This window comes from Culex pipiens, chromosome 2 (genome assembly GCF_016801865.2).
Source record: "Culex pipiens pallens isolate TS chromosome 2, TS_CPP_V2, whole genome shotgun sequence".
NCBI lineage: Eukaryota > Metazoa > Arthropoda > Insecta > Diptera > Culicidae > Culex > Culex pipiens.
In genome coordinates, this window is record NC_068938.1 from 121,781,686 (window position 1) to 121,795,353 (window position 13,668).

The 13,668-nt window shown below is 37.4% G+C and overlaps 1 protein-coding gene across 2 annotated transcripts in view; it reads left to right on the plus strand.

Annotated features, from left to right (window-relative positions):
• The window catches only part of LOC120419581 (potassium channel subfamily K member 18), a 102,128-nt gene that overhangs the window by 62,626 nt on the left and 25,834 nt on the right, over positions 1-13,668 (plus strand). For both annotated transcript variants that reach the window (XM_052707462.1, XM_039582309.2), the window contains exons 7-8: positions 417-553; positions 648-771. In XM_052707462.1, the coding sequence (XP_052563422.1) occupies positions 417-553; positions 648-771 (261 nt within the window). The remainder of the gene's footprint in view (positions 1-416; positions 554-647; positions 772-13,668) is intronic.

A 13,668-nucleotide genomic window follows, 5' to 3' on the forward strand; every position in this document is an offset into this window, starting at 1 on the left:
CGAGCTGTGTTCTCTGCGTCCGTGAATGGTACCACTATTCTCTCGACTCGAGACCATCATTCTCTCGGACTAGCGCTGCCAGTTTTGGGTGTACAAAATTGTTCCCCAGAACAAAACATTTAAAATACTGAAACAAGGGAACAATTTAAAAAATCTCATTTAAACTTTTTTTTTGTACCACACGTTTTTTTTTTTTGGAAAATAAATGCTTGAAACTTCAGAGAAACTATCAGCACACCACCTCCAATACACAGACAGCAGCGCGCGCGTCGAGCGCAAAACAAAGTGTGACGATAAATTTGAATTTTTGGTGCAATTTTTCACTGAATTTTCTTTCTTCTTGTACATTTTTCATCACCGTGCTGTTTGGCGTTTCATCCACCACGGCTTCCGTCCTCGCCCGGGGGATCAATCAGTCGGAGCTGGGTGACAACGGGTTCGACACCGCCACCATCACCACCTCCAATGTGGAGGACGACATCGAGGACGAAATCACTGCCGAAACACAAACCGTTACCGTTCCAATTACTATTTGTATAATGATCATGATCGGGTGAGTACTCTTGCTGTGTTGCTGCAAACTCCCCCTTGTAACCGTAGGATAAAATTCACCAAATCCACTCTTTTTTTCCTGCTGCGCATTTCAGGTATATATTTTTCGGTGCTCGACTGTTTGCCGACTGGGAGAACTGGGATATACTAGATGGTAGCTACTTCTGCTTCATTTCCCTCAGCAGCATCGGCTTCGGGGACATTGTGCCCGGTGCCTCGGTAAGTTATTATTTAAAATTCCCTCCGCTTTCCTCCACCACGAGAACACAATGATTGAGTTTACTCTCTCCTGAGGGGTAAAACAACAAAGTGTCATTCATGTGCGCAATCTCTGGACTTAATTGCATTTTTGCATTGTACTCAATTGAGCAAAGTAAGCATGAACGAAAAAAACACCTTTCATCGCAAACAAATTGAGCTCAATTACATTTTCCAGAAAAGCTGTTTTTGATGTCGTTTTGAAAAACAATGCAATATTATTCAATTGAAAGCCTTACAAACATAAATGAGACTCAAAATAGTTGCGTTTCCTCTTTAAAGTAAATTACTATCGACATAAAAATAACAAAATCAAAAGCAAAATTTTAATTTCTTGGGCTTGTTTAAAAAAGTATTTTTTGCAATTCCGTCGTGAAACTAATTACTTTTCCTGTCATTCTTGAACGACGAAATAGCCTACTTTTCTGTACCAAAAATAACAGAATCAAATAGCAACACTTTTCAAAATAAATGCTGAAAAGTTCTACTTTTCAGCACTTGTTTCGAAAAGTAACACTTTTCAACATTTTTTTGATTAAAACGATTTATTGACAAAATACATGAAAATATGACATAAAATTTCACTCAGTGTGTGTTTTTTTTGGAATTGCAAAAAATGTTGTATGGAACTCGTTGCAAAACTTGATTTTTTCAGCACTCTTCGTATTTACGACTCGTGTTGAAAAAATCCTCTTTTTGCAACTTGTTGCATAAACTACTATTGAGTTTATCACAAGTCTTTTGAGCAAGTTTACAATTCCAACACTGAATTTGAATAGGATGCTAAAATCAGAATCAACTTTCCTTATTACGTAATCCATAAAACCCGAAAACTAAATAAGGAAAAGAGGCAAAATTCCTAGAATAAAGGAATTTTGTACTATTTTTTTATTTCAGTGAACAAGTGGTTAAAAAAAAGCAACCCTGACCAGATCTGTTCCGATTCATGTTACGTTTTCGTCATGGTTTTCTTAAAAACGTAACATGAAGTAGATTAAATTTGTGTTTGTTTCTCTACTTCATAAGTGATTGTTTATGTTTTTGCGAATTAATTTTTGTCCGCGTTTATGACTACCGGAATAAAAGTAAACAGTTTCTCACAGAAAAATCATCTATCGTTTTTAGATTTATTTTATGCATCGGTGCCAATTTTGAGCGAAATTGATTAAGACTAACCTATTGGTAGTCGAGCCTGAATCCCACTTTTCGGTTTATTTGGGTGGAAAATGCGTATCCAAACCTATTAGAAAATTGGGTACGTTTCCTGATTTTAAAACTTAACCTTGAATTGCCACGTTAAAAAAACTGATTTTTGAAGGTTTGCTCAGATGCTTTCTATATATTTTGTTGTAGAAGGCGTAGATTACGAGATAAAATTTTGGTGTCTTCGACAAAGTTGCTTGGATTGGCAAGCCCGTCAACTTTCTAGAAGACGAAAAAATTCCAAAAAATATTCCTGTAAAGTTAGATTTCCAAAATCACCCTAATCGTGAACCACCCTAATTTTCAACCAAACCAAAAGTTGCCCCTTTCCATATGCAACAACTTTTCTGAAGACACCAAAGCTCCAAAACTTAACCATTTTTCGGAAAATCCATTTTCCACTTAATTTTGCAATCTGGACCACTGTGCAGTGTTTTAATAATATAAAATGTTTTTAATTTTATTTTATAAAGACAATATTTATATTCGTTTCCTAATTGCCAAATATATCGCTCGATGAACATTTTTCACGCGTAATGCAATAACTGAAATCCAAAAACACGACAATCAACACGTGCCAGCTGTTTGCTCACGAACGATGTTCCGCTGATCCAAACTTATGTAGTATTCAGAGTAGTTCACCGATCCGTCCATTATTTCGAAACTTTTTCCGATCCAAAATGGCAGAATGCTTTCAGCAGAAGAGTGAAACCGTTCAGTTTAATGTCTCTTGTACGGCGGTGGCGGGGCTGAAAAAATGCCCCAGCCCTTCTGTCTGCGTTGAATAATTTTAAGCGCGGAATTTTATTATTTTTAATACAATTTTATGCATCGCATTTATGCACACACGCAGCTTGTTTTATTCGAGGAAATAAAACGAGCATTTTTATTTTCGCTCGTTCTGGAGGTGCTTTGTCTGGTCGGAGTGAAGTTTGCCCAAAAATGGAACTTGACCTGGGTGGCGCGGTATCCTGGAGGGTTGTTGAAGAGTTTTTTCGCGCACACACACACACACTCACAGGTTGGTAATATTCGCTCGCCCGTGTGAAAAAGTGCCTTTTTTTGCGCTTCCCCAGGCCAAGCGTCCGCGGAAATGTGTACGATTATTGTCCGGATGTTTCATTCCGGAGTCCGGGTAGTGGAGTGGAAGTCCGCGGGACCCGAACCTGGGTACGATTTATGTTTATGTAAAGTAGTGACCACAACAAACGCACCTTCCCACGGTGGTCGAGTCCAGCCCCGGGACCCTCCGAACTTGGTGTGTTTATACATGATAATGTCTCTCTGCTCCTCTTGGGTGTGGATGCTGGCGAGATCGGCGTCGCCGTCCTCGTTTGGTTAAGTTTTAGTAGAACACTCACACACAATTTTGAATGTGAGTTACTTTGTTTGACGTGCTCTTTTATCATCTCTGGCGCAGTTACTGGGTAGCCAGTTTGTTGAGGTCTTTTCCGGTCTTGACAGAATTTTATTTTTCCTTCCGCTCGACATCGACCTCCTTAAACTGCTCCCACCTCAACGAGTGAACCTCTTTTGCAGAGGTTCCTAAACTTATTTTGAACCACATCCATATTTTAGAAAGCAAAAGCTGCCATAAACGGGGGCGAATTGATTCAGCTGTTTTAGCCATTTTTTGCACAATAATTTTTAATGTGTTCGGTTAGAACAGATGCAAAGTCATAAATTGCGTACATTCAGATTACAGTACCGAATCCCCAAGTTGACCCCCACTTTGGAAACCGCTGAACCGCCCTCAAAAGATTCTTTTCTAGCGCATCCCCACCCCACCACCCACATCCACCAGCAGTGACCTCGTCAAGATCATTAAAAAGGCGTTCATAAAGTGCGCGAAGCTTAAAAACGTCTTTATCTGCGTGGTGCTGCTCTCCCTCCTTGTGGTGATGCTGCTTTTTATGGTGATTGTTTCGTTCTCTTCACACAAAACTCTTGAAGGCTGATGTTCCGGCGACAACTTCCTCGCCCAGTGCCCTGAAAGAGTCCGGAAAGGTATCTACGTCACCGTAGGGTTTTGTAGTACAGTAGTTGTAGTAGTGCTTGCAGATGTCCTTCGTTTGAAACACTAAGTGCAAAAGTGGCTCTCCAGCGAAGGATCTGCTGAGTCTTCAGTATTTTTTTTTTTGAAATTAAATATGTCTTTATTGAACTTTCTTATAATAATTACATTTCATTTACATTCTAAGTGGTATGGCTGAATGCTCTTCATCTTTGTTGTATTTTTCGTTTTATTATTAACTGTTCACATTCATTCATTTATTTCAAATTGTTTTACATTTTTGCATTTAATCGAATACATTTGGGTAAAAAAAAAAGAAAAAATCACTTTAACAACTAATCCTAACTTAAAACTAAAATAAAAATTCTTTGAATTATTCAAAATCATTAGAACGAGTAAACTACGAACTGTATTTTAAGATGAATGCTCCAAGGATTTGTAACCAGTGTGAGTGTTGTGTACAATAATTGATGTGATTCGTCGCGAATTTTGTGTTAAATTATTTAAATGTAAATTATTGTGCCAAGAAGACGTTGTGTTTGTCGACGGGAAATTACCAGGACGCCGTCCAGCAAGCAAGAAACCCGAAGCTGGAAGTCCCACACCGTGCGTCGTTACCGCTAGTCACCACCAGGAGCGCTGCTGCATAACATCGCATGGGCGGCCATTGGGGGTGGTGATTGTGCGTAATCCTTGAGGATGACAGGATGAGGAGGAGATGGGTTGGCGCGTAAGAGGTCAGGGGTTCGGGATTTTGACCCGACCGTTGCTCGGTCATTAAGTTCGGATATCGAGAAGTGGAAGGTTGTCGGCAAGTGCAACCGTTACCCGCGAATACCAGTGTTGGAGTAGTGAATCCTTGGAGGATTGGCAAGTGCCCGGAAGATCTACATCCGTGGCCGTGACGAGACAGCAGGAGCTGCTCGTGTGATTTGGACATCCAGGTATGGCCGGAAAACCCCAGGAAAATCCCCGAACAAACCCCCCAAGCCTGACAATACCCTAACCGCCATTTTGAATCCCTCATCCAGGACCCCTTTGTGTTCCTTTGTTCACTTCGTGAACACCGCTTGGTTTCACCCCGGCCGCGCGTCATCCGGCCCGGTGAACCATCTGTACGAGCCGTCAGCGTTTCGCTGAACAGTGCTCAACCGCCAGGCCGTTACCGTTATACCCGCGAACCCTAACCCCGGACTGTTCCGACGGAGTCCCCGGACACCGTCGAAGCCTGTTGCTCGTCACCAAGCACAGGAAGGGCGCGAACGGCTGGCGAGGGTCCGTGAAGGCTGCAGCCGAAACGTCGGAGGGTCCATCCGACTGACGAAGAAGCAGAGCGCCGGAGGAGCGTCGACGACAGCAGGAAGGAGCAGCGACGACGGCAGAGCGGCGAGAACGGGGCCCCGAACGCGTGCACCGGAAGTGCGAAGAGAGGAAGAGGACGTGTGAGGTAGGAGTATTTATAAGGAAGTGGGACGGGACGTGTGAGCTAGTGGAAGTTTGGAAGGGATTCCTGGAATAAATCGTCGACTGTGCACGAAATAAAAGTAGTTTCCCTTAGGTAAATGCAGTGTTTTCTTGGTTTTTGAGTAATTTCGAGCGTCACGCCGACCCTGGGTATTTTAAGGGAGAGTCCCATCGGTTTTGTACGCCCTGACACCGGAAGCACATCTCTTACAAGGTTAGTTCACTTCGAGTATGGACTGGGAGTGAACACCAGTTGTTATAGGTTCTTACTTGTTCCTGGCGAGTTTTGCACCCACGCAGTGTTGTTGTCATCTCGATGAAAATGTTCAGAAGTTCTTGTGGTGAAAACAGGTCACTACTGCCTTCATCCGTTGATGCTGGTTGGTTTTCCCTCGGTTGCTGACTGATGCCAGGAGGTGTTGTATTCTCTGCAACTTTTTGCCGCTGATTCAACGGCAATGGCTGCAGATTTGGAACCACTCGAACAGATCCCGCTCCAGGTGACGCCAAAGCAGGAAAATCCACGTCTGTGAAAGTTGGTGGTGTTTTGCGACGATTTGGTTGGTGCCTCGTCGTCGCTTGCTGCCGAATTTTCACAAACTCAGCTCGTTTTGGGCAGCTTCTATTCTTGGTAGAATGGTCGCCGCCGCAATTGAAGCATTTCGCTTCGATGTTCTCGTTGATTGTTTCGCAAGTTTGAGTTTTGTGCTCACCTCCGCAGGTTGCACAACGACTCTTGATGAAACAGTTCCTTCCACCATGTCCAAACTGCAAACAGTTCGAACATTGCGTCACGTCACGGTGCACTGGACGATAACGTTCCCAAGACACGATGATGTTGAAAATTGCCCGAACTGCTTTCAGCTCAGACGGCGTTGTCGATCCTTTCTCGAGATGAACCAGGTACAGTTGATCACGATACTTGATGTCCTTGTTGTGTCTCGTCATCTTGAAGACTTCGATCACGTTCAACTTAAGAGTTTTGAGCTCTTCTTTCAGCACACTCACATCCATGTCGTACAGACCTCGGAGGACCTGTTTCATGGGGCGTTTACCTGGATCGTCATGGCTGTAGTATTCAATCTTGGTGTTGTTCAGGAAATACCGAACGTAGTTGTAATCCTTTCTGGTAGGTAGGAGAATTTTGAGTCCATCAGCACACAAGCGAATGGAAGCTCGTAAAGCACCAGATTTGATAAACCCAGTCAGCCACTTACGCACCGAATCCGATGACGATGTTTTCACAAAAATGGGTGGCAACTTTTCCCGTCGTTCAAATTCTTCCTTCTCGCTCACGTCCACAGGGAGGGTAGCGAACTGGTTTCCAGACAAATTTTGAGCGTCCTTGCTCAAACTGCCTGGCTTTGCAGGTAGCGCTTCCCGAGCAGGGGTAAATAACACGGGAATACCAAATTTTGGTATTACTTGGGCAAATAACAGCGACCAAAATGTGCCCTTGGTTGCCCAGTAATAGATGGTAAAATACCATGAAATCATACCAAAAGCTTGTATGTGGAAGGGCACAACAATACCATACCATGTTATTCCAAAGGTAAAATAATACCACAAAATAAAATCATTTCAATACCAAGTTGAGGTCTTCTGGATTTTTGAACATTGCTTGAATACCAAAACTTGGTATTGTCATGGTTTTAATTTTAGGTATTCCCGCGCCCTTGGAAAATCATATTTTGGTATTCCTGTGGTCTTCCACAAACATGATATTGGTTTGATTTCATGGTATTTTATCATCTATTACTGGGCAACCAAGAGCACATTTTGGTCGCTGTTATTTGCACAAGTAATACCAAAATTTGCTATTTTCATACCATTTTTAGTGCAGCAGTTGCAGTTAGTGAAAAAAACGTAAATGATCCTTATGCAACAACCAAATCTACTCACCTGATGATTCCATGTTGTTTTTAGTGATATTCTTCACCACACCGAATGCATTTGTCATTGATGAACGGCTGTACTTGAAGTTCTTGAAGCTTCTGAAAAATAACAAGATTGAAAAATAAGTATTATTAAAATGAAACTGGATTGAAATTCTCCAAAATTCAATAATCTGTTGATTGACTCGTTTTTCAAAGTATTTGGTTATCCCAACTTAGAAAAATTTCAACGTTTTTGAAAAAAATATTAGCGGGTACATCACAATAAAAAAATTAAATCAGCTTTCACATTTTTGGGTTTCAAGTAATTTTAGCGCAAAATTAATTATCTCGTCAAAAATTAAAAAAAAATCCATAGTTTCAGAGAAAATTGATGAAACCTTTCAATACCAAAATAATACCAAAATGTGGCATCCTGACTTAAAAAATTTTCCACAATTTCAAGTCATTTCTGTAGGGGGTATATCAAAAATGTTTAAAATCACGTTTGAAATTTCCGGTTTTCAATGAAAGCATTCGCTTTGAGACCTCGTTTTAGCGCAAAATTAATTATTTTGTCAAAATTGGTCAAAATTTTCCCATAGTTTCAGAGGAATTTGATAAAACACTTTAATACCAAAATAATACCAAAATGTGCCATCCTGACTTAGAAAACTTTCCACAATTTCAAGTCATTTCTATAGGGGGTATATCAAAAATGTTTAAAATCAAGTTTGAAATTTTCGGTTTTCAATGAAAGCATTCGCTTTGAGACATCATTTAAGCGCAAAATTAATTATTTTGTCAAAATTGGTCAACATTTTCCCATAGTTTCAGAGGAAATTGATAAAACACCTTAATACCAAAATAATACCAAAATGTGCCATCCTGACTTAGAAAATTTTCCACAATTTTAAGTCATTTCTGTAGGGGGTATATCAAAAATGTTTAATATCAAGTTTGAAATTTCCGGTTTTCAATGAAAGCATTCGCTTTGAGACATCATTTTAGCGCAAAATTAATTATTTTGTCAAAATTGGTCAAAATTTGCCCATAGTTTCAGAGGAATTTGATAAAACACTTTAATACCAAAATAATACCAAAATGTGCCATTGTTATCCGAGCATTCGTTGGTGAAGGTTGTCTGAATCAACATGACTCGTCGCGTCCCGGCGCAAAACGCCGGCAATATTGCCCTACCTGCGGCTCAAGCAGGCAAAAAAGTGGGAATTTCCAAAAGGAAGGTTGAGGCCAGGGTCGTGCACAGGATTTTCGAAAGGGGAGGGTTTTCTCGAAAGGGGCGCATGGAGTGCTTGTTTAGATTGCGAAAGGGCGCTAACAGTCAATCTTTAATCTCAATAAATAATACTTTGGTATATTTTACATATATTTTGCTGGTTCGAATCCCGAGGCGGACGCTCTAAAATTCTAAGTGTAAATATGGGTATCCGGCGCCGTCGCTCTGTGCCTTACTCAAACAGGGCGGCGAAGTCCTTGTAGTTAAAAAGAAGACAGTGGTTGGTCTAGTACCGGCCGACAGAAATAAAGTCAGCTTCGTTTTTTTATATATATTTTACATTGGTGCAACAGGAGACTACACTTTTTGAATTGGCGCTGCAAATCGTGTTGAATAGCGCCATGAAGGGGGGGCGTTAATTCGGAGTTTGAGCGAATTTGAGATTTTTGCGCAAATGAGAGTTTTGGCGTAAATCGGAAGAGGGATGGGCCGTTCACTTGTGGAGCGTAAACGGGGTTTTAGTGAAGAAGTGTAGCAGTAATTGCTCAAAACAAGTTTTCATAAGTTTTCTTTTTTTATATGAGGAGTAGTTCTCTACGATTTTGCAATTTTTATTCACGATTTTTAACTTTTCATTTTTTTTTTTTTTTATTTGGATGAAACTTTGCCATGCACCATGCATTCTCTATGTCAAAAGAAGCAATTTTGCATCATTCGTTTTTCTATACAAATGTCCATACAATTCTGGGGGCTGGTCATATTAAATTTATATGCAAATGAATGAATTTCTATATCTTCACAAGGGATTATCTGATCGATTTGGTGTCTTGGGCAAAGCAAAAAATCCGATTTTTTATGTTTTAGGGGACTAAAAAAGACATCTACGGAACTTTAGTGATGGTGCAAAATCTGGTTTAGGAGATATGATTTTTTTGAAGAAAAAAAACGAAAAAGTGGACAAAAATGGTTAAAGCAATTTTGTTAACAAAATGTACCGTTTTCAGGTTAAAGCTAATTTTAGGACTGCATTTTCAATCAATTTTGATTTCTATTCATTTTAAAATAACACTTCTGGAATTTAAAGTACCCCTAAAAATATTTTTGAAGAGCCAAGAAAAAATTGTACATTTTTCTCTCTGAAACTTTCAAATCGAGCAATTTGTTTCTGAGATACACAATTTCAAAGAAATCAAATCGATGAACTTGATTTTTTCTAAGTGTTTACCCTTTGCTGCCCTTTTTTCGATTTTTTTTTTAATTTTTCCCTTGTCATTTTGAGCAACTTTTGTTCTACGAAAAACTTTACTTCTCTTGTTTTATGTTGTTTTTGTTTAATTTTTAGTTTTTAGATTTGCATTTATCTTGTTTAGTTGATGTTTGCATCACCTAATTTGTGATGTTTTTTACAGCCAATTATTCATTATTTTTTGTATGTTTTTCATTTTTTTTTTACTTTAGAACAAACCATTATCATTTAAATTGTTAAAAAATGTCTCAGACTATAGACAATAGAAAAAAAGTACAGAAAATATTAGTGAAAAACACAGCCAAGAAAAACAATCATTTTTTAAAACATTGGTAAAGTCACATAAAACAAGTCACACGTTCTACCCTATTTTTTTTTTTCAAATTTTAAGAGTTTTTCTTTCCATTGCTTTTTAAAGGTCGAAAACTTGTTAAAAAAATGATTTTTGGCGAATTATTAGATCCAACCCCGTCTATAGGTGGGGTTGGATTGTAGCTGGATAAACTGAATGTGTTCAACTGATCATAACTCGGAAACTACTGGTCCGATTTTCAATCGACTTTTCTTTGCATTCCCTATGTCAAAAGAAGCAATTTTGCATCATTTGTTTTTCCATACAAGTCTCCATACAATTTTGAGGGCTGGAATGGGTATGTAAACGTATGAAATTTTGTATCTTTGGACGGAATTTTCTGAAAATCTGAAAAATTAGATAAGAAACTTCATTTTTGGGTCAAACATTTGTAACAGACTTTTTGAGTATAAAAAATGAAAAAAAGATAATTTTGAATATATTTCTATCGATTCCTTGACTTTTCTGAAGAAACGTCCTAGAAAATCGATAAAAAGTAACAAAGTTGCTACAGGAAACAAAGATATATTTCGATTTACCCCAGAAAATGTTCCGAAAAGGCACCTCTCTTTTAAACAAATTTAAAAAAATGATAAAATAATTAACATATTAAAAAAATACTATCAACGCCTGAAAAGCACCATAGAAATGATGAAAATATTTTGAAAATAAGATTTCAAAGAAAGTTTCACAACACGTAAAAAAAATAATCAAAAAAAGTTAGCTTAAGCAACATAAAAATGATAAAAAGTTGCGCCTTGTGTTGAAATAAAAATGTTAAATAAAACAACTTGACTACCTTTTTGAAAATAAAATTTCACAAGAGGTCATGACAAAATAAAAAAATTAAAAAGTAAAGCAACATAAAAAAAGATCAAAGATATTTTGGAAAAAGGACTTTACCAGCGGCGTTTTGTTAAAATATTAACAAAATAAAATTATTTGACTATCGGTGCTCCTCAAGCCATAAAGACTGTCCAAAACTAGTCAAACAAAGTGTGCCAACCGGCGCAAAAAAATGTTGTAGCTAGAACATTAAACAGAATTTTTATTTTGTTATGTTATCGTACGCCAAACTTTGTTTGGCTCTTATTAAACAGTCTTTATGTTGCTAGAGGGGCGACGATAGTCAAACTTTTTTTTGCTGAATGTTTTAATTTTTTCATAATAGCGTTTCCAGTAAAATCTTATTTTTAAAATATTTTTATCATTTTCAAGCTGCTTTGGGCACCGATTAATCAACTTTTTTTCAATAATATTACCAATTTTTTTCCCCACTCATAAGGGCGCCTCCAGTAAAACTTACATATTGAGAATTTACATAACAATGTTTACGTCATAGGGGCGCCCCCATTCCATTTTCCATATCGAGAATTGGCATGAATTTTTTAAGTCGTAGGGGCGCCTTAAGTCAAATTTTTCATATCGAGAATTTGCATGATTTTTTTTTAGTCATAAGGGCGCCTCCAGTCAAATTTTCATAACAAAATTTAAATGATTTTTTTGAAGTCGTAGTGGCGCCTCCTATTAAATTTTCATATTAAGAATTTTCATAAAAATGTTTCAGTCAATTTTCATAATAAGAAATTGTTTGATTTTTTTAAAGTCGTAGGGACGCATCAATTAAATTTTTCATAGCCAAAATTTTCGTGATTTTTTAAGTCGTAGGGGCGCTTCCTGCAAATTTTTAATATTGAAAATTTGTTTAAAAAAATTTAAGTCGTAGGGGCGCCACCAGTTAAATTTTCATAATAAGAATTTGTATGATTATTTTAAGTCATAAGGGCGCCTCAATCCAAGTTGCCAGTTCGAGAATATGCCTTTAAAGTCGTAGGGGCGTCTTCAGATATATTTTTACATTGAGAATATGTATTTAAAAAATAATTCTTAGGGGCGCTTCCAGTCAATTTTTCATAAACAAGAATTTGCATGATTTTTTAAGTCGTAGTTGTTGAGAATATGTTTAGAAAAATTAGATCGTAGGAGCGCCTCGAGTTAAATTTTCATATTGAGAATATTCATAAAAATGTTTCATTCATAGTCATAGGTCAAATTTTCATAATAAGAATTTGTATGATTTTTTTTTTAGTCATAAGGGCGCCTCCAGTAAATTTTTCATAATAAAATTTGTATGATTTTTTTAAAGAAGTAGTGGTGCCTCATATCAATTTTTCATATCGAGAATTTGCATGATTTTTTTAAGTCGTAGGGGCGCCTCCAATTCAATTTTCATATCGAGAATTTTCATAAAAATGTTTCAGTCATAGGGGCGCCTACAATCAAATTATAACATCGAGAATTTTCATGTTTTTTCAAGTCATAAGGGCGCCTCTATTCAATTTTTCATATCGAAAATTTGCATGGTTTTTTTAAGTCGTATTGGAGCCTCCAATTAAATTTTCATATTGAGAATTTTCATAAAAATGTTTAAGTCATAGAGGCGCCTACAGTCAATTTTGATAATAAGAAATTGTATGAATTTTTTAAAGTCGTCGGCTTCGCATCCATTAAATTTTTCATAGCGAAATTTTTCATGATTTTTTAAGTCGTATGGGCACCTCCTGTCAATTTTTTTATATTGAGAATTTGTTTTGAAAAATTAAGTCGTAGGTTAAATTAAATTTTCATAATAAAAATTTGTATGATTTTTTAAAGTCATAAGGGCGCCTCAATCCATGTTGCCATATCGACCATATGCCTTTAAAGTCGTAGGGGCGTCTTCAGTCATATTTTTACATTTATTTAAAAAAATAATTCATAGGGGCGCTTCCAGTCAATTTTTCATATCCAGAATTTGCATGATTTTTTTAAGTCATAGGGGCGCCTCCAGTCAAATTTTTAATGTTGAGAGCGCCTCCAGTCAAATTTTCATTATAAAATTTGTATGTTTTTTTTAAGTCGTAGGGGCGCCTCCAGTCAAATTTTTATATGGCATATTCGTATTGAAAAAAAAAATCGCCTTAAGGGCGCCTCCAGTTAAATTTCCATAATTTTCATAAAAATGTTTTAGTCATAGGGGCGCCTCCAGTCAAATTTTTCATATCGAGAATTTGCATGATTTTTTTAAGTAATAAGGGTGCCTCCAGTCAAATTTTCATAACAAAATTTGTATGATTTTTTTAAAGTCGTAGGGGCGCCTCTATTTAGTTTTTCATATCGAGAATTTGCATGATTTTTTTAAGTCGTAGGGGCGCTTCCAGTCAAATTTTTATATTGCATATTCGTATTGAAAAAAATTAAGTCTTAGGGGCGCCTCCAGTTAAATTTTCATAATTTTCATGAAAATGTTTTAGTTAATGGGGACGCCTCCAGTCAAATTTATCATATCGAGAATTTGCATGATTTTAAGTCATGAGGGCGCCTCCAGTCAAATTTTCATATTGCATATTCGTATTGAAAAAAAAATCTTAGGGGCGCCTCCAGTTAAATATTCATAATTTTCATAAACATGTTTTAGTCATAGGGGCG